The sequence below is a fragment of the Oratosquilla oratoria genome, chromosome 9, assembly GCF_046742065.1.
Source record: "Oratosquilla oratoria isolate Oo_2021 chromosome 9, ASM4674206v1, whole genome shotgun sequence".
NCBI classification, from domain to species: Eukaryota; Metazoa; Arthropoda; class Malacostraca; order Stomatopoda; family Squillidae; genus Oratosquilla; species Oratosquilla oratoria.
In genome coordinates, this window is record NC_134785.1 from 11763070 (window position 1) to 11783303 (window position 20234).

The 20234-nt window shown below is 38.0% G+C and overlaps 1 protein-coding gene across 1 annotated transcript; it reads left to right on the forward strand.

The window, feature by feature from the left end:
• Positions 1-545: 545 nt before the first annotated feature.
• mr (anaphase promoting complex subunit morula) lies at positions 546-19761 on the forward strand. The gene is made up of 15 exons (XM_076189970.1): positions 546-630; positions 4149-4258; positions 5088-5243; positions 6053-6243; positions 6434-6542; positions 6898-7036; positions 8085-8268; positions 10706-10806; positions 10975-11099; positions 11195-11382; positions 12411-12582; positions 14551-14836; positions 15595-15771; positions 16140-16316; positions 19411-19761. The coding sequence occupies exons 1-15, from the start codon at positions 547-549 to the stop codon at positions 19606-19608; spliced, it is 2397 nt and encodes a 798-aa protein (XP_076046085.1). The 5' UTR covers position 546; the 3' UTR covers positions 19609-19761.
• The last annotated feature ends 473 nt before the right edge of the window (positions 19762-20234 follow it).

Sequence of the window (20234 nt, forward strand, 5' to 3'; positions counted from 1 at the left end):
CGTATGTTGTATCTCAATTTAATGTTCTGAGAGTATCACTGCCTTTAATAATCTAGTAATTTAAATTGCAAACTAACAAAGTGCAAAAATTCTAATGTTCATTTATACTGAAAATTGATCGTTCTTAATTCATTAGTCAATTATAGTATAACAGTATAACCAACAAATAAAGGACTCCGTCGGTAGTCGCGCGATGATTTTGAATATCTCTTTTTTAACCATGTTCAATATGGTAAAAGAGATATTCTACATTACATCTAGAAATGAAACTCCAAGCTACACGCAAGAAATACTAAGAAATGGGAGCCCAAAGAAGACAAGTCTTTTAACTTTCCATACACTCGAAATAGGTAAACTAATGGGACATAGTCATAGGCTCCATCCCAACATATAGGACATAGTGATGTAAGAACAAAAAAATGCGTTTTTCTATTTATATCGATGGATATCGATAAAATGAAAATAGAATTTAGTCTTAATATAAAAACTGACTGAATAGAATACGAAAATTAAACAACTCATTGCTCCCTGACAATATCAACAACAATGGCGCAAGTTATGGGATCAAATTTGAGAGAAGAATGGGAGTTAATCAAACAATCGTTTTGTATTGGTCGTAAACAGGGCAATGTAAGTTTAACAAAAACAATGTCATACCATAGTGTTTTAAATCATGAATATTGTAAATTTTGTAAACGAGGAATCATTTTATATCGTAATAACAAATTCCCAGGTTATAGCAATGCCAGTTGATTCTTTTACCAACCATGAATCATTGATTGTAATGCAAATATCGGTATATCTTACCCAGTCATAGGTGTACACTTTTATGTAATACAGAGTGTCTGGCACTGCCTGCTGTTATTAGGCCTTGCCTATAATTATAAATGCAGATTAACTTTGTCAAACCACTCGGAATGTCATACAAAGTTCTTGTTACTTGTAATTAAAACATTCCGATATTATAATTATAATAGTAGGTGACTTTAACTTCCCTAATGTGAACTGGGAACAGGGTATCAATGTCATAATCACCAGTAATGTCCAGTTAAACTTGTGGCTTGAAATGGCTAATTCCTTATACTGGTCTCAGGTGACGAAAACAGCAATCCATGGCAATAATATCTTAGACTTTATATAGACCAATAATGAAGATGGTATTGATAAAATTACTGTGACCTCCAAATCGATATCTGACCATAATGATATGATTTAAAAACTAAATGGACACTAGAGGAGAAGAAAAACCACAGAAATAAAAAATACAGAAGTGGGCCTGAGAGTTTAAATTTCAAAAAAGTAGAATAGAAGGAGCTGAATGCACTGTCTCTTATTGACTGAAAGAATCTTCTTGATAATGAAGACCAAGCTTCAAACTTTTCAAATTTCTTGAACACAGTATCTAACGCATATGAACAATTTCTATGGAAAGTTCACTACCATCAATTCACCTCTGGAAAAATCACTGCCATCAGTTCACTGTGTGGAAAGTTCACCAAGGTGAAAATTGACCATCAAGAAAGTTCATCTTGAGGAAAACTCAATACAAAGTATTTTGTAAAGAAGGATATGATAATACAAGAAAAACTAATTAACAAAATATGATAAGCATGTTCAAAACAACGATGGCAAAGTTTGATCATATACTGTATATTTCAAACCCATGAATGTATATGCAGTATCATTATAAAAAACAATGATATCTTAGTCAAATTTTTTAAAACCATGAAAAATAAGAGAAATATTCTAATGTCATATATACTGTATATTTCAAACCCATGAATGTGTGTATATGAAATATCATTATTAAAAGAATAATAGTCATACATTTTAAAGCCATGAAAAATAAGAGAAATAAAGAAATTTCCTAAGAATGTATCCAATAATACATAATAAAATAGTACAAAATATAATACTGACAATGTTAACATTTAAATTTTGTGCTAAATAGTATTATAAAAAACTTGAATACTAAAATTATGAGCTAGTCCTCTAAAATATTCATTGATGCAATCATCTTTGTTATAATTGAAAACAAGTCTTCGAATTCTCTTGGCACAAGTAATATAAACTTTTGAATTTTGGGTGCATTGGTACTGCCAGTGCAAAGAGTTGTCAATACATACAAAGCTGTATGTGACAATGTAGTTTTCCTATCTGAATCTCAAGATGTTACTAAATACTTTGAAGATACATGGGTAGGGTGAGACCAGATGGAAGGCATCATTGCTGCCTCCCTAAAATCCCTCGTGAAATGTGGAATGTCTAAAATTCTGCCTTGGATAACACACAACATACATACATATACCAAAGGCTTCTTCCCCCTACATGGGGGGTAGCCAAAAAGAAAAAGGCATAGAAACCACTCCTACCCATTCCATTTCCTATATATTCCACTCCCCTCCACCCTCCTCCCTTCCTCTTATCTTGGCACCTCCTGGATGACGGGTCATCCCTGCATCCTGTCCACACTAAAAACTGATAATGTAGAAGGATGGCATAGGATCTTTGAGGAGCAAATGATGTCTTTTATCCCAATATTTGGAATTTTTTTGAATGTATAGAGAAATAGCAGTGGTTAACAAAGGTCATGATTGAGCAGTATGTCGCTGAACATGAACCTAAAAAGGGAAGGAAAGATTATATTACTTGATCATAGTTAACACAAAATTTAGATGCAAATTGTTGGTATTGTATTTTGCATTCTTTTATTATGTATTAGATAAATTCTAATGAAATTTCCATGTTCCTCTTATTTTTCATGGCTTTAAAATGTATGACTAAAATATTATTATTTTTTTTTATATAATACTAGATATACATTCATGGATAAAAAAAAAAAAGATATATATATATTATATTTTTGCAGAAACCACCGGGAAATTGAAAAAACAGATACCGAACGTTTTCGTCTATTTAGACATTTTCAAAGGTACAAAAAAGCAATACAGAAAGAAACAATAAATACATAAGAAGACAAGGATACTCGGAGAGGTCCCATGTTACATTTTATCACACACAATTTTGTCAATAATAAAATTGTCCAATTTAAATAAACCCAAACTCAAGTTCATGTTATTTCCAAAATTTCTTTTTATAAAACAAGATTCAATAATATTTCTTTCTATAATATTATTACAAGAAGTAATTATTTTAGAATTTCCCCAGTCAATATTATGACCATAATCCCTTTGGTGGACAAATAATCCACTGGACATTTGCCCCGTTCTAATACTATATTTATGTTGGCCTATTCTTTTTTCTAAGCCTTTGCCTGTTTGGCCTATATAAATAAAATCACAATTTTTACATGGTATATTATAAATACATCCTTCTTTACTTCTTGGGGAATTTTTAATTAACAGACTCTTAATGTTGTTATTATTTTTGAATACTATCTTCTTGTAATAATATTATAGAAAGAAATATTATTGAATCTTGTTTTATAAAAAGAAATTTTGGAAATAACATGAACTTGAGTTTGGGTTTATTTAAATTGGACAATTTTATTATTGACAAAATTGTGTGTGATAAAATGTAACATGGGACCTCTCCGAGTATCCTTGTCTTCTTATGTATTTATTGTTTCTTTCTGTATTGCTTTTTTGTACCTTTGAAAATGTCTAAATAGACGAAAACGTTCGGTATCTGTTTTTTCAATTTCCCGGTGGTTTCTGCAAAAATAGTTTATCACGTGTGTTTTGTGATTTCTTTGCATATATATATATATATATATATATATGTATATTTGTTTTTCTCTAAAAGTTGTATAGAATATTGGTGTGTGTTTGTGTGTGTGTGTATATATATATATATATATATATAATATATATATATATATATATATATATATATACATACATACATACATACATACATACATACATACATACATACATGCATACATACATACCAAATGTCACCAACATGCCTGTTCTACTAAATGTCAACTGTTTGACCAGGACAGATATGATGGTATAGTTCATAACAACTAGGCATATTACCATAAGTTGAAGATATAATTTTAAGGATGAGGCTTTAGTCCAGGTCTCATTGGCAGTTTTTATATATATATATATATATATGAGAAAATCAATTGTAGATTTCTCAGTTTTATTACTGTTATCCAATTTTTCTTTGTTTTTCAGTTAGAGGACAATAATGGCGACATCAATATGGCTGTTAATGTTATACATGAACTTGGAGCGGGACAGCTGGTGTTGGATCTTGCCTTGGCAACAGTTTGGGATAACTTAAGGTTTGTTGGATACAGTTAGCACAAGTTCTTCAAGTATAGATCTAAATATAGTGGGTGTAGTACATACAGAGAATGAATTTTGTTTTGTCTTCACTCTCAGTAGCATTGAATACTTACATACATATATCTAAGGCTTTTTCCCCCCTTACACGGGGGGGTAGCCAAAAAGAAAAAGGCATAGAAAACACTCCCACCCATTTCATTTCCCATATATTCCACTCCCTTCCTCCTATCTTGGCACCTCCTGAATGATGGGTCATCCCTGCAGATGGAAAAAAAAGAGAGAGAGAAAGAAAAATTGAATAATTGATAACCTTTCCTAGCATCTATACTCATGGAAGAGGAGACAGTAGTGTTCAGTAGCAATAAAGAACATTGGAGACTTGTTTGGTGTATGTTGAATCTCAGTGTCTCCTTTTTAGTTTGACCATGCAGTACTTTGTCACTCAGCCTCATTGTGTTGAAAAGCCATACATATAAGGAAGGTATTATAACAGTAGTAGGTTATCACAAAATTGGGCTTAATAAACTAAGAAATTTCTCTGCAAATTGGCATGAATTAATGCAGTGTAACAGCTACTAGCAAAAATTCATGGTCAGGTCTGTGTAGTGCATTATTATATTGAAGGCTGAAAATAGACATGACAGGATCACTTGCAGTAATTCACTTTGTCACAGATCTATATATTGTTTATTCTTTTTCTCCTTCCTATTTCAGGGTCATTGTAATATATGAATATTTTATGTTATACAGTTTGCAATAGTTATTGTATACTACAGAATCATTATGATCACTTATTGTTATGTTACTTTTCTTATACACATGAAGAAGAGTGGTTGTGCCAGCTTTCTGGAGTCAGGTGGTTACAATGTTAAAGGAGCTGGAAAGAGGTCAGAGTGGCTCCGTCCAGGTTATGACTTGGTTTGCTTCTGCAGTGTCTCAGCTGTACCAGAACACTGTGGCATACATGCCTCTCTTATCAAGGTAAAGTATTTTGTTTTATAGTCATATATGTGACAAGTATATGGCAAAAGGTAAAGATGTATTTTGGGGGGCAATCATGGATCTAGAGAAGGCTTATGATAGGGTTGACAGGAAGGAATTGTGGGAGGTATTGCAGCTTTTACCTGAGTAGTAGAGCTTGTGTTAGTGTTGGGAATGGTGACAGTGAGTGGTTTGAGGTGAAGGTGGGACTGAGCTAGGGTTGCGTTATGTCAGTATGGCTGTTCAGTGTGTACATGGATGGGGTGGTACTGAAGATGAATGTGAGAACGATGGGAAGAGGATTGTAGATGGTTGGAGAGAGTGGAGGGAAGTGAGCCAGTTGTTTGCTGATGGTACTGCACTTGTGGCTGAGTCAGAGAAGGATCTAAGACAGCGAAAGTTTGGGAAGGTTTGTGATCGTAGGAAATTGAGAGTAAATGTGTGTGAAAGAAAAGTGGTGTACAATGGGTGAGGGCAGCAGTAAGTTGGAGGTAAGTCATAGAGGAGAGAAGTTAGAGGAAGTATTTACCTAGTTGTATTATACGGGAAGGGAGCCATGCTCGTGGTGACCCGTCTTTGTATCTTTCAGCATCAAGTTTGTTCTTAGATTCTTGATAGTTTTAAGTGTTTAAGGTCACATGTAGCAGGGTTTGGAGAAGTTGGGGTGGAGGTAAAATGTAGAATGAGGGAAGTTAGTGAATATCTTTGGGGGATGAGGGAAGTTAGTAAATGTCTTTGGAGGATGAAAATGTCATGAGAAATAGGTATTTGGGGAATTTTGCAAAGAGATTTCTGTCTTTTCATTGTAGATGCAAGATGTTATGTGAGAAAACTTGTGCTAAGTATGAGAAATATGTTGATGGTGGTTTGGTTGAGCACTTCAAACTGCATTTAAGAGCGACTCTACACAGCCAGCTTCCAGTGAACTTTCCATCCGTTATAAACAAATTCTACAATATTGCATTTAAAGTCTTCTATCATGCTGAAGTAGGATTGCAAGGTAAGAATTTTTCCCAGAGATTTCAAGTACAGTGATATATTAATCAGTTGATTTGGTTTGGTAGTGTTTCTCTGGTAAAAAGAATATGTTACATAGTTGATATACCTTTTTTTTTTTCTTTCTTTTTTTCATTGAATGGTTACTTTTGAACATAGTCATGTATGATGTCATCCTTTTTGGCAATTACTAGAGGAAGTGGAAGAGTCTACAGAGGACCAGCTTAAATGTGGTGGTTGTGAAGAAGCCCTGGATGCCTGCCAGTGTGCCACCATCTCGGACATCTTCAACCAGGTCAACAGGTAATTATGTAAGGTTTAATTATATTGCTCCACCCTTTTTTAATTTACTTAGAATGGGTCATTGGCCTGGTAGATCCTTGTAATCTAGACAATATTGACTAGTTTTGTTGTCATTGAGACTTGTATTTTTACCTAGTTGTATTAAATGGGAAGGGAGCTATGCTTGTGGTGACCTGTCTTTGTATCTTTCAGCATCAAGTTTTTTCTTAAAATCTTGGATATCTGACATACTCTGACCCCAGTCTAATCAGTTAAAAATTAAATTTAAGAGCATAACTCTACTCTAATTTTAGGATTTATTGGTCAATATTTGAAAGGGATGAGACAGTGTTAAGTAATCTTGAAATTATTGCAGACATTTGATTGAATTGGAATTATTGGAGCGTCTTGCTGGTGATATAATATCATCTTTGCTTCTGTCCACAATAAATGAGCATGTCATAAATACATGTAGAGACTCCTATGACCAGTCACGCATTGGGCAGCTAGAGAAGGTAATTTTTTAAGGTATTTACTGCTGAACTGAAATATAAGCGTATTTGATAAAGAAATACAGAAGGATTTTACAGTATGTAGTTAATTATGTCAAAGGAATGAACTTATAAATAAATGCTCTTAAGTAAATGGAATTCAAGGACTGAAGTACTTGTGTAATATAAAAAGAATAAAGTAGTTATTATTTTTTTCATAGATGTAGGAACTTTAGGGAAGGTTTCTAACTTTCATAATTTGGTTTCTCAATGTATATGGCTGTGGAACAAATGAAAACATTAATAAAGTTCACTTGGGGTTTCAGAAAAGTTCTTTGGTCTAAAAATGGATTTATCAAATCGGCTGTTAGGATTTACCACAAATCAATTAATCTGTTGCCCCAGGTCTTTTGGTCTTTTGCAAGAGACACACAGTTCCCAGGTAACTGACAGTGGCCACCAGATTGGACCACAAGTCATTCATAGAAGAAATATTGTGTTGTGTAGTTATTGCAGTGTAAGATGGGGTGTTTGGTGTCTTCAATGTGGTGATTGCTTCATGGACTGTTTGTGTGTGGCATGGCCAGTTTTGTGTTGGTACTGTTTTAATATGTGAATAGTGGCCTGAATATTCATGCTTGTTTTGTGATCTGAATATGGAGTTGTTGCAAGTTGTTTGAGTAGTGGTAGTATGTATATATGTATGTGTGTGTGTATATATATATATATATATATATATATATATATATATATATATATTTTCCAGGTTGGTTGTGCCTGTGTTAAGTGGGGATGGGATTGAGGGTTCTTGCATAGATCTGTGTGCTGTTTTATGTGGTGAATAAGATAAATGAAATAAGGACAAGGTAGTGGACAATATTTTTACAAATAATTCTCCAAAGCAAGAAGCACAGTAAAAAATTATACATACATATATATACCAAGGCTTTTTCTCCCTTACAAGGTAGGTAGAAAAAAAAAATTATATACAGTTTAAGTGGTAAACTGTCATCATAGATTAATGTGATGTTGATTTAACAACATGATTGAAAGGTTATTTCTACTTATACAGTGGGTTGAAGGCGTCGTGGTCGGCTGGCTTGAACTCGTGTATTGTGGAGGAAGAGGCCAGTTGTGTATGGCCGATGAAGCTGTGCAAAGTATGATTGCCAATAATCTGAGTGAAACTTATATCACTGCCCTCTATCACACATACACTACCACCAGAATTGAACAGCTCTTCAACATCGTAATAGGTATGAAGATGCTAATTTTCCCATTTGTATTTTTGTACTTGTAATTTATGAATTGCATCAGGATTGTTCAATATGTGTGTGAATGAGGTGGTACGGGAGATAAATGGTGATGCTATGCAGACATTTGGAATTGGGGAGAGAGTGGAGGAGAATGGAAATTCAACCAATTGCTGTTTGTGAATTTATATAATGTATATGCGTATGAATTACAATCTGTATCTCGGTCTCCTCACCAGCTCCAGACCATCCAGGAGGAGCCAAGAAAAGAGGGATGGAGCGGTGGTGAATGGGCGTGGAGTATGTGGGGATGAAATGGGTGGGAGTGGATTTATGCCTTTGACTTTGGCTACCTCCCTTGTAAGGGGGAAAAAGTCTTTGGTATATGTTTGTGTATGAATAGGAGTGGAGGGGGAATGGAGATGTTTCAAGGAGGGAGTCATAAGGTGTGCAAAGATGGTGTGTGGAATAAGGAGGGTGGCAGGAAATAGAAGGAAGGGTAGTGAATGGTGGGATGATGAAACAGAAAGTTGTAGAGGAGAAGAAACGGGCATTCACAGATTGGTTATAAAATAGGATGAGAGAATCATATGAAAGGTACAAAGAAAAGAGAAGAAAAGTAACACATAAGATAAAGGAGGCAAAGAGGAGAGCAGATGTGAAATGGGGTAAGAGTATTACAGAAAATTATGAAAGTAATATAAATGTGTTTTGGATGGAAGTTGAGAGAGGAAGAGAAGGTGAATTAAGTAGAGAAAAAAAAGTAAGAGGTGCAGATGGAGAGATGATAATGGGAAAGATGGCAGTAAGAGGAAGACAGGCAGTGTATTTTAGGGAGTTGCTAAATATGAAGGATAGGTAGTGAAAGGTAGTTGTAGTGGAAAGCGCTAAGAAAATGACAGTGATGAATGAGGAAAATTGAGGAGAAATATGGAAAGATAAGGTGAAAGCAGTTATTAAAATGATGAGAGCAGGTGAGGCACCTGGGTTAGATGGGTGTCATGCACTGTCTAAAAAAAAGGGAGTTACAGTGATGGTGGACTGGCTGGTGAGGTTGTTTAATGTTTGTCTAAAAGAAGGTAGAGTGCTGGAGGACTGGAGGAGTGTCTGTATAGTTCTGCAAGGGGGAAGGGGATAGGTGTGAGTGTGGTGGTTTCAGAGGGATCAGTTTGTTGGGTGTGGTTGGGGGGCTTATGGGAAAGTTTTGATTGGGAGGATTGGGAAAGGGGCAGTGTGGGTTTGGAATGGGTGGGGTTGCATGGATCAGATTTTTGTAGTGGGGCGGATGTGTGGAAAAGCTTTAGGAAAGGGTAAATATTTTTGTGTGGATTTGGAGAGGGCTTGAGAGAATTACGTGGATCCCTTGGGGGGATTAAAAAGTTTAATGAGAAATGGACATTTGGGAGTGGATGCTGAGAGGAGATTGTATGAGGGGGTGGTTGTGCCAACAGCATTGTGTGGGGTGGAGGCATGGAATGTAGGAGAGAAAGAGTTTAAATGTATTTGAGATGAAATGCCTGAGAAGTGTGGTGGGTGTTGCTGGGCTGGATGGAGTGAGAAGCGAGGAGGTGAGGAGGAGGGTGGGGTTGGAGTGGAAGGTGGGAGATGGGGGTTGATGAAGGAGTGTTGGGATGGTTTGGATACATGGAAAGAGTGAGTGAAGAAAGATTAGGAAAAGTGGTGTGGAGGGCAGAGGTGGGGGGAGTGAACATGAGGGGGCAACCAAGGATGAGATGGATGGATGGGGTAAAAGGGGCATTGGGAAAGAGGGGAATGTCTGTTGAGGAAGGAAGGGAGAAGATAGGAGTGAATGGAGAATGGTTATGTATGGGTGATGCTGTGGTGCATGGAAGCGAGTGGGTGGGGGATGGGGTGTGAGGGAGTATGTGTGAATTATATTTTAACACCGCCCAAAGGGATTTCTCCCCGTCTTTTCATTTTCTGGATGAGGGTACAGAAAAGGGGTTGCTGATTAAATGAAGCAGTCTTGCTGTGGATGTGCTGCATCTTGCTGCATTGCTTCTGACCCAGGACAGTGGGCAAGATGCAGCAATGACCTGTCATCCAGGAGGAGCCAAGAAGAGAGGGAGGAAGGGGTGGTGGAAAAGGAAGTGTATATTCAGAGAAGTGATACAGAATAGTATTTAGAGTGTAGGGACAGTATAACAAAGGGACAGTTGTAGTATAATAAAGTAGCATCATTTCTCTATGAATAAAGATTTCCTCTATCACCGACAAAATTATGTGTGACTGGTTTGTAGGGATGCCCCATGTAGACCCTAAAATATCAGTTGCATGCTACTGAGCAGTTTTAACCCCACAATGACATGCAGTCAGTACCTTAGATCTTCCTTGTAAGGGGAAAGAGTCGTTGGTATATGTATGTATGTGTGAATATATGTACAAATTTACTAAAAAAAAAATTGCATCTAAATTTCAGAGTATCCAGAATCACAGCCAGCTCTAGAAGATTTAAGAGTCTGCTTGGAAAAGACCAATTTGAGGGACAAGCTGGTTGAGTCTCTTAGATCAGCAATCAAAGTAAATGTTTTGTAGAAATTAACAATGAATTATTTTTGTGATATTTCAGTTAGGTAGTCTTGAGATTTTGAAATGCATTTCTATGTTCACACTTTTTTATTTTCTATTTATTTTTTTATTTATTTTTTTATTTTTTTATTAATCTATTTTTTTTTCTCCTCCTCCCAGACTCGCCTCCTCCACCCAGGGGTCAACACAACAGATGTCCTCCAAGCCTACATATCAGCAATCAAAGCTCTTAGAGTATTAGACCCCAAAGGAGTGCTTCTTGAGCTTGTGTCGGAGCCAGTTCGGTACGGTAACAAAAGTGGCACAGCAGTTATGTGTATAGAAAAAGATAAACCAATTTGTTCGTTAATGTTTCTATTTTTATGTATATTTTTTCTAGTCAATACTTGCGTGGCAGAGAAGATACAATTCGCTACATAGTTACAAGCCTGACGGATGACAGTTGTTCAGAGCTCACGGAAGAACTAATGGTACCTGCACCTCTTGTGTTAGATGATTCTCAGGCTGAGGATGACAACATGGAAAACTGGGAGACTTGGACACCAGACCCAGTTCATGCACAACCACGTAAGGAAACTCCTGCCTTTTAATTGACGATTATTCTTACGCCAAAACTCGGAGAATAGAAATAGGAATGTTAACAAATATGACAGACATAGATGTATTTATAGATTTAGATACTATTGACATTTGTGTCATGTATGTGAAAATGTGCATATACCAAAAGGCTTTTTCCTCTTGTAAGGGTATGGCTGAATCAAAAGATATACACCACTGTACAGTACTACCTCTCATTAATGGACTAAAAGGGGGGTAACGGTGTCCGTTGATGTGAATAATCCGTTGATTTGGAGTGGTTTTTGGGTGGCATAGTGATTGCACACACTAAACAACAGCACCAAAAGCACCGAAAACACAGGGAAAACACCGCAAACATGGCTAATTAACGTCCGTTAATGAGAGGTCCCACACTTGACTGGCAAGCCCATTTGTTATCCTTTTCATCTAGCTCCTCTTGGATGAAGGTTCATCCCTATCCCCCCACCACACTCGCTTGATTATTTCGTGTAGAATTGAATGTAGCTTCCCTTCTTGAGGGATTTCATCAAGTTTTACACGTGGATGGCTTATGTTCCACAGAAAAAGATTTCATATATACATACATATTCCAAGGGCCTTTTTCCCCCTTACAAGGGAGGTAGTCAAGTCAGAAAGCATAATTCCATTCCCACACATTTCATCCCCACCCATTCCACTCCCATTTACCACCCCTCCCTCCCCACTCCCATATTGGCTCCTCCCAGATGAGAGGTCACCCCTGCATCTCGCCCATGGCCCTAGGTCAGAAGCAGCACATCAAGACACACCACATCCACAGCAAGGCCACTTCATTCAATCATCTATATTTATTCTATCACTATCTGTGGTCCTCTTCTGCTGAAGAGGACCACAGATAGTGGTCGAAATATACAGATTTTCTGTCCGTCTCATCTCATTCTCCGACAGTGGGTCAATAAGTCTTTTATATATATATATGTATATACACACACACACATATAGAGAGAGAGAGTACATTTATTTTTGTATAATTTCAGTGAAGTCCAAATCCCAGCGGACAGCTGACATCATTTCTATGCTGGTCAACATCTACGGCAGTAAAGATCTCTTCATCACAGAATACAGAACCTTACTTGCGAACAGAATTCTTTCACAGTTTAATTATGATACTGAAAGGGAAATATGTTACCTTGAACATTTAAAAGTTCGGTAAGTTTGGTAAGTTGTTATGGGTAATATTCTTTACTGAGAAGGTTCTGGTGACAGATTGGTCAATCAGTCGGTTGCCCCATGGCCTCTCCTACAGAGGATCTGTGGCCTCCAGGAAACTGGCAACAGCCCTCAGACAGAACCATTAGTCACTTAGGGGGAGAGATTTTGCCTCATCTGGGGATTGTGTGAAAGTAGCAGTTGCTGACAAGTACATGCATACATACATATACCAAAGGCTTTTTCTCCCCCTTACACAGGAGGTAGCCAAAAGACAAAGGCATAGAAACCACTCCCATCCATTCCATCCCCTACACACTCCACCACTCTCCACCCTCTCCTTATCTTGGCACCTCCTGGATCACGGGTCATCCCTGCATCTTGTCCACTGCCCTGGGTTAGAAGCAGTGTCACAATACACAGCACATCCACAGCAAGGCTGCTTCATTAACCCGGTGACCCCCCCTCTCCGTCCCCTCATGCAGAAAAGGAGAAGACGGGGAGAAATCCCTTTGGGCTGCATCATTTTATTTCTCATACATACTCCTTCACCCCCCATCCCCCACCCACTCCCCCTCATGCATCACAGCATCATCCATACACAACCCTTCCCCATTCACCCCTGTCTTCTGCTGACAAGTGTATTGAAATAAACACTGGGGATTGTTAGTATGGGGAATTGTAGTATGAGGTGTTTTGTGTCTTTGTATGGTGGTTGTCTGGAGCAGTTTTAATGTGACCAGGTCTGTTCTGTGTTGGTACTCTGTTATGCTGAATTATGTCCTGGATGCAGACCTGCCAGTATGGTACTTGAACAGGTGTATATATATATATATATGCTAATAAGAACACGGGTACGTGTGTTCACTTATGCAAAGTAGACCACTTGGAAAAAGAAACTAACGAAGCAGAGCGCTTTCGTATATTACATCTTCAGTACTTGTTGCACTGAAGATGTAATATACGAAAGCGCTCTGCTTCGTTAGTCTCTTTTTCCAATTGGTCTACTTTGCATATATGTATATATATATGCATATATATGTATATATATGTATATATATATATATATATATATATATATTTTTTTTTTTGGGGGGGGGAGGGGGAGTTGGAGTACTGTATGGAGTTTGGGAGACTTTCTTGAAAGGCTTGCATAGTTATTTGGGTGTGTATGTGTTTAAGTGTGGGTATAGGTGTTAGGTTGTTATAGATGTTTGGATAATGAGTTGCTGGTGTATGATTTTTGTTGCATACATGTTTAAGACATTGTAATATGTGTAAATAAACATAAACAGTGGGCCATCCTATACGAAGAGAAGCAACTGTAATGATAATATTTTTAGTTCATGATGTCAAAAGCTTGCATTTGTTTTGAGAAGGCAAACAGTCTATTAATTTTCTCCATATCTCAGTTTATAAGGATAAGAATGAAACACGTTTGATTAATCATATTTTTATGGAATGATTTACAAAATTTAATTGAAACTTACAATCAGGAAGTGACACAGCTTAAAGGACTTTATATATATATATATATATATATATATATATATATAATATATATATATATATATATATATATATATGTATATATATATATATATATATATATATATATATAATATATATATAATTGGATTAGGGAGGTTAGGGAGTGAGGTCAGGGTAAACCAGCTCCAGTCGTTGGGCCATACAGTAGAAGTGCTGTGCCTTGCTGCATTGCCTTTGACCTGAGTGGTGTGTTAGGGGACATTACCTGTCATACCCTAGGTGCTAAGATATGAGGTTGGAAAAAGAAAGTAGTTTAGTGTAATGTGATGAGAAAAAAAAACTCTTTGTGATAGGACCAGGCTTGATTATTAATCTATTGATATACATATATTTATTTCCTTGGCTACCTCCCTTGTAAGGGGGAAAAAGCATTTGGTATATGTATGTATGTATGTATATTTATTTCCTACTTTACAGGTTTGGAGAAACCTCTTCACTTCTTCATAAGTGTGAAGTAATGGTGAAAGATGTTGCCGATTCAAAACGAATAAATTCATCCATTAATTCAGACGAGAATCAATATCATCACCAGCAGAAATTCCCTGTTTCATCCATGATCCTTTCTGCACATTTTTGGCCATCCTTCAAGGAAGAACGACTGCAGCTTCCAGAAGAGGTTACGAGAGAACTAAAACTTTATACTGAAGGATTCCAAAATCTAAAAGGAAATAGGACTCTCAGTTGGAAACCCCATCTTGGTCAGGTGAGTTTTGTGATAGATATACCAAAGACTTTTTCCCCCTACACGGGGGTAGCCAAAAAGAAAAAGGCATAGAAACCACTCCCACCCATTCCATTTCCTATACACTCCACTCCCCTCCACCCTCCTCCCTCTTATCTTGGCACCTCCTGGATGATGGGTCATCCCTGCATCCTGTCTACTGCCCTGGGTCAGAAGCATTGTCGCAAGACATGTATTTGTAGTATTTCTGACATATATTTATAGCTTTATAGGTTGACCTGTATAGATGTTGCACTGGTAGTGTTATCAGAAACATGTAGGTATTGCATCATTTTAATTATAGGTTTGAGTCTGCTCTTCTCTCCAATTCCTAGTGGTAACTGATACCTGCCCCAACAGGCAGAGTGATTAGAAAAAAATTGCTCAATGCTATGCACCTTCTGGTGTTTGCTTTTGACTTTTATGGGTTGGAATATGTGCATTGATATTTATGTAGTACTGAAATCTGATGCAGGTAGTGGGTGGAGGGTAGGAATGACCATTCATTCACAATCAACTTAGATAAAAGGGAAAGTAAATGGATGTAAGATGGGTGGTAGGTTCATGCCTTGGCTGGCTATCTTTCTTATAAGGAGAAGCCTTTTTTGTATATAGATAGTGTAGCTTTGTTACTCAAATGATTTTGCAGTGAAGATTAATTATGCTAATGAAATATAGTTTCTCATTGCTTTTAATTGTATGTTATTTGCCTTAACAATTTTTTATCATTGATATTAAAGGTTCAAGTTGAAATTGAACTGAAGAATCGCACATTGAACTTGACAGTCACTCCCACACAAGCAACTCTGATTTATCATTTTCAAGAACATAATCGATGGACAATACATGATTTAAGTAGTGTCACACAAGTTCCAAAGACAGTACTTCGAAGGAAAATAGCCTTTTGGCAAACACAGGTGAGTGGTCTTATATGTTTTCAATTGATCACATGTTACAGATTTCAGAGGAAATGCATATGATTGCTGTGAGAAAGATGGATCTCATTGAAATTCTTCCTTGGAAAAATTAGTGTAATTTTCTTTTTCCACTAAAATGATTGTTGTGAGAAAGATGGATCTCATTGAAATTCTTCCTTTGAATTGTTAGTGCCATTTTCTTTTTCCACTAAAATGATTGTTTTGAGAAAGATGGATCTCATTTAAATTCTTCCTTTGAATTGTTAGTGTCATTTTCTTTTTCCACTAAAATGATTGTTGTGAGAAAGATGAATCTCATTGAAATTCTTCCTTGGAATTATTAGTGTCATTTTCTTTTTCCACTACAGGGTGTGTTGCAAGAAGTCGAACCTGATGTTTTCCTGCTTGTTGAGGGGGAAGAAGGCACAAGTGAAACAGGCCCAGGGGTTGGCTTGCCCACTCCTGAACTTAACCCTGCTGTTGATGAAGACGAAGCAGAAAGCGTAATGGCTTCAGCACAGGACCAAAGAGAAGAAGAACTACAGGTAAAAGCAAAAGTGAATTCTTTTCACCTAGACCAAGATGCTGGAGTTATTTGGGTGTACCGAGATGGGAGGAGGGTGGACGGGAGTGGAATGTATGGGGAATGGAATGGGTGGGAGTGGTTTCTATGCCTTTTTCTTTTTGGCCACCCCCCTGTGTAGGGGGAAAAAGCCTTTGGTATATGTATGTACTCAATTTTGCTGTGGATATGCTGCGTCTTGTGACGCTGCTTCTGACCCAGGGCAGTGGGCAAGATGCAAGGATGACCCATCATCCAGGAGGTGCCAAGATAAGAGGGTGGGAGTGGTTTTTATGTCTTTGTTTTTTGGCTACCTCCCGTATAAGGGGAAAAAGCCTTTGGTATGTGTGTGTGTGTGTACGTTTGTGTCTAGTTGTCTCCTTCACAGTAACCCTGCAACTCTTAGAAACCTGGTAACAGCCATCAGCCAAAGCCAAAGCCCCTTTAATGAAATATTATGTAGTTTGTAACAGAGATAATTAGGAAGTATATGTTTTGTGTCTTCTATGTGATTGGTGCCCACATGTGATAATCTGTGGGATAGATGACAGGATCATCTTCTCGTGGCTTATCTTCAAAACTGTCATACTTTGTAGTGCAGCCCAAAAGGACAAACATTTATTCTCAGGACTAGAATTAAGCTCAACCAACTTTTAATTTTTTCCACCCCTTCCCCATGAGAATTGACAGCCTTCACCTGCTCTTCATCCCCTCCTAGGTTGTGACGTGGAGAACGCCTCACACTCGCACATTGACTTTGTGGTGTAGCCCAGAGGGACTGGCACTTATTCTCTTGACTTGAGCTAACCTCTCTTTATCATTTTGTAATTTTTTCCACCCCTTCTCCATGAGAACTGAGAGCCCTCGCCCTTTCTCCTTCCCCTACTGGATTGTGACACAGAAACAACCTCACACTCACATAGTACATACATACATACATATACCAAAGGATTTTTTCCCCCTTACACGGAGGGATAGCCAAAAAGAAAAAGGCATAGAAACCACTCCCACCCATTCCCTCCCCTATATATTCCACTCCCCTCCACCCTCCTCCCTCCCTCTCATCTTGGCACCTCCTGAATGATGGGTCATCCCTGCATCCTGTCCACTGCCCTGGGTCAGAAGTAGTGTTGCAAGACACAGCACATCCACAGCAAGGCTGCTTCATTAATTCAGCGACCCTCCCTCTCTGTCCCCTCATGCAGAAAAGAAGACGGGGTGAAATCCCTTCGTGCTGCGTCAAATTATTTCTCATACACACTTCCCCACCCCCCCATCCCCCACCCACTCCCCCTAATGCAAATACAAACAATAATCCTTTGCTTCTTCTGGGGGAATCGGATCTGTGGGAGAGCATGAGGACCATTTCTGGCTACTAGGGAACCCTGAGATTCTAATCAGAGAAACTAGAGATTGCCCTAGATGCAATCATCACACAAGACACTGAACACTTCATCCCACATTACCTTGCACTCACCCCATCTGGACATAAGCATCTGTCTTCTTTGAGTGATGTAGGCCAAACTGGGGGTTGTGAGTACTGGATTGAATGAAATTTGAAATGGTAATTGATGTTTATTGCTAGCATGTGGGACAAGAGTCATTTCTGCCAAGTGTAGGCCTTATGGTCTCTTGCAGTCTCCTTCATTCTTATGTTCTTATGTAAGAGCCTAAGGTGAGGTTGATTTTTAGCAGGTATAGGGAAATGGAGGGTAAGGTAGTACGTGTGACCAAAATTTGACGCAGCCCGAAGTGATTTCTCCCTGTCCTCTCCTTTTATGCATGGGGGGACGGAGAGGGGGGTTGCCGATTTAATGAAGCAGCCTTGCTGTGGATGTGCTCTGCCTTGCGACACTGCCTCTGACCCAGGGCAGTGGACAGGGTGCAGGGATGACTCGTCATCCAGGAGGTGCTAAGATAAGAGGGAGGGTGGAGGAGAGTGGAGTGTATTTAGGGATGGAATGGGTGGGAATGATTTGATGCCTTTTTCTTTTTGGCTACCTCCCTTGTAAGGGGGAAAAAGCCTTGATATATGTATGTATGTACTTGACTGGATAGAGTGAGGAGGAGAGCGGGGGTGGAAAGGGTGTTGGGAGATAGGGTGGATGAAAGAGTGTTGGGATGGTTTGGACACATGGAAAGAATGAGTGAAGAAAGGTTAGTAAAATAGATGTGGAACATGAGGGGGTGACCAAGGATGAGATGGATGGATGGGGTAAAAAGGGCATTGGAAAAGGGGAAGACAGAAGATAGGGGTGAGTGGGGAATAGTTGTATATAGGTGATGCAGTGAAGCATGGAAGGGAGTGGGTGGGGGATGGAGGGTGGGGGTGAGGGAGTATGTATGAATGATATTTTGACACAACCTGAAGAGATGTCTCTCTATCTTCTCTTTTTCTGCATGAGGGGGTGGGGTCACTGATTAAATGAAGTTGCCTTTCTGTGGATGTGCTGTGTCTTGCTGCATTGCTTCTGGCCCAGGACAGTGGGCAGGATGCATGGATGACCTGTCATCCAGGAGGAGCTAAGAAAAGAGTGAGGGAGGGGTGGTGAATGGGAGTGGATTATGTGGGGATGAAATGGGTGGGAGTGGATTTATGCCTGACTTTGGCTACCTCCCTTGTAAAGGGGAAAAAAAGCCATTGGTATGTGAAAGGTATATAAGTTTTTTGGAAGGTGGAAGGAGGTTATATTTGTGAATAGTTACATTGAAAGTTTGTGCTTCAAAAAGTCCTCAATAAGGAGGCACCATCCTGTGAAATGGAGTTTTTGATATTTAACCAAATTTTATATATTTTTCATTGCTTAATGGCATATTGAGATCTACAGATCTGGCTGGTGGTTGCTACAGATTTTTTAGATGTGATAGGGTTCCTGTTAAGAGAAACTAGGCTACAAAGAAAAAAAACAGTGATTAGATTAATGGCAACTTTGTCATTCATGTGAGACAAATGTGTATTATATTCTTGAGTAAATCTAGTAATTGATGTAAACAGAAAAAGTAAACATTGAAATGTAGTGTAGGTCAAGCGTGAATGTTAGTGCTTAATTAACAATTCCTTTGTCATTTATTTCCAGGTTTTTTGGTCATATATTGTTGGTATGTTGACCAATTTGAATTGCTTGCCCTTGGAACGAATTCATGCCATGCTCAAGATGTTTGTTCAGGGGTCCGTGGAATGCAATATGCAAGAACTCAGGGATTTCCTTGACAGAAAAGTAAGACAGCACCAGCTTCTATTCACAAATGGTTTATACAGATTACCGAAGAATTGATTTGGTGTGCTGTAATAATTTAAAGGATATGAAGATGATTCATGTAATTTAAAGATAACATGTGAAGTAGTGAATGTGAAGAAAGTTTATGTACATTTGTGGTATACTTTGAGAAAATTGTTCACTAAGCATAAAATAAAAGATTATTATTTTTTTATGATTTTCATTGTTAGAACTCATTTTAGTTTAGAGCATTATTAGAAAAAGAATGCATTGAATATCAGCAAGGTACATTTCACCTCGTATTTTATAATGTATAGGGCAGAGACTTGAAATATGAGGGAGAGAGAAAAATGAAGCCTAAGTGTTTATGATTTGTACCACTTCTCTGAATATACAATTCCTTCTTCGCTGAACCCCATGGTAGGGGGAGAAAGAATACTGCCATCAAGGGTTTCCACATAAGTTGTAAAAGGCAACAAAAATGGGATGAAAAAAAAAAAAAACACATAAGAGAGTCTGGGAGTTTTCCAACCAATACCCTAATGTTTGGGTTTTTCATGTACATGGATGTGGTACAGATGAGAGTAAAAGAGAAGAGATAGACAGTATGTCTGTAAGAAGAAAGATGGATGTGTTGACATTGAGTGAAACTAAGTTGTTGTTGTTGTTGTCGTTCCCTAGAC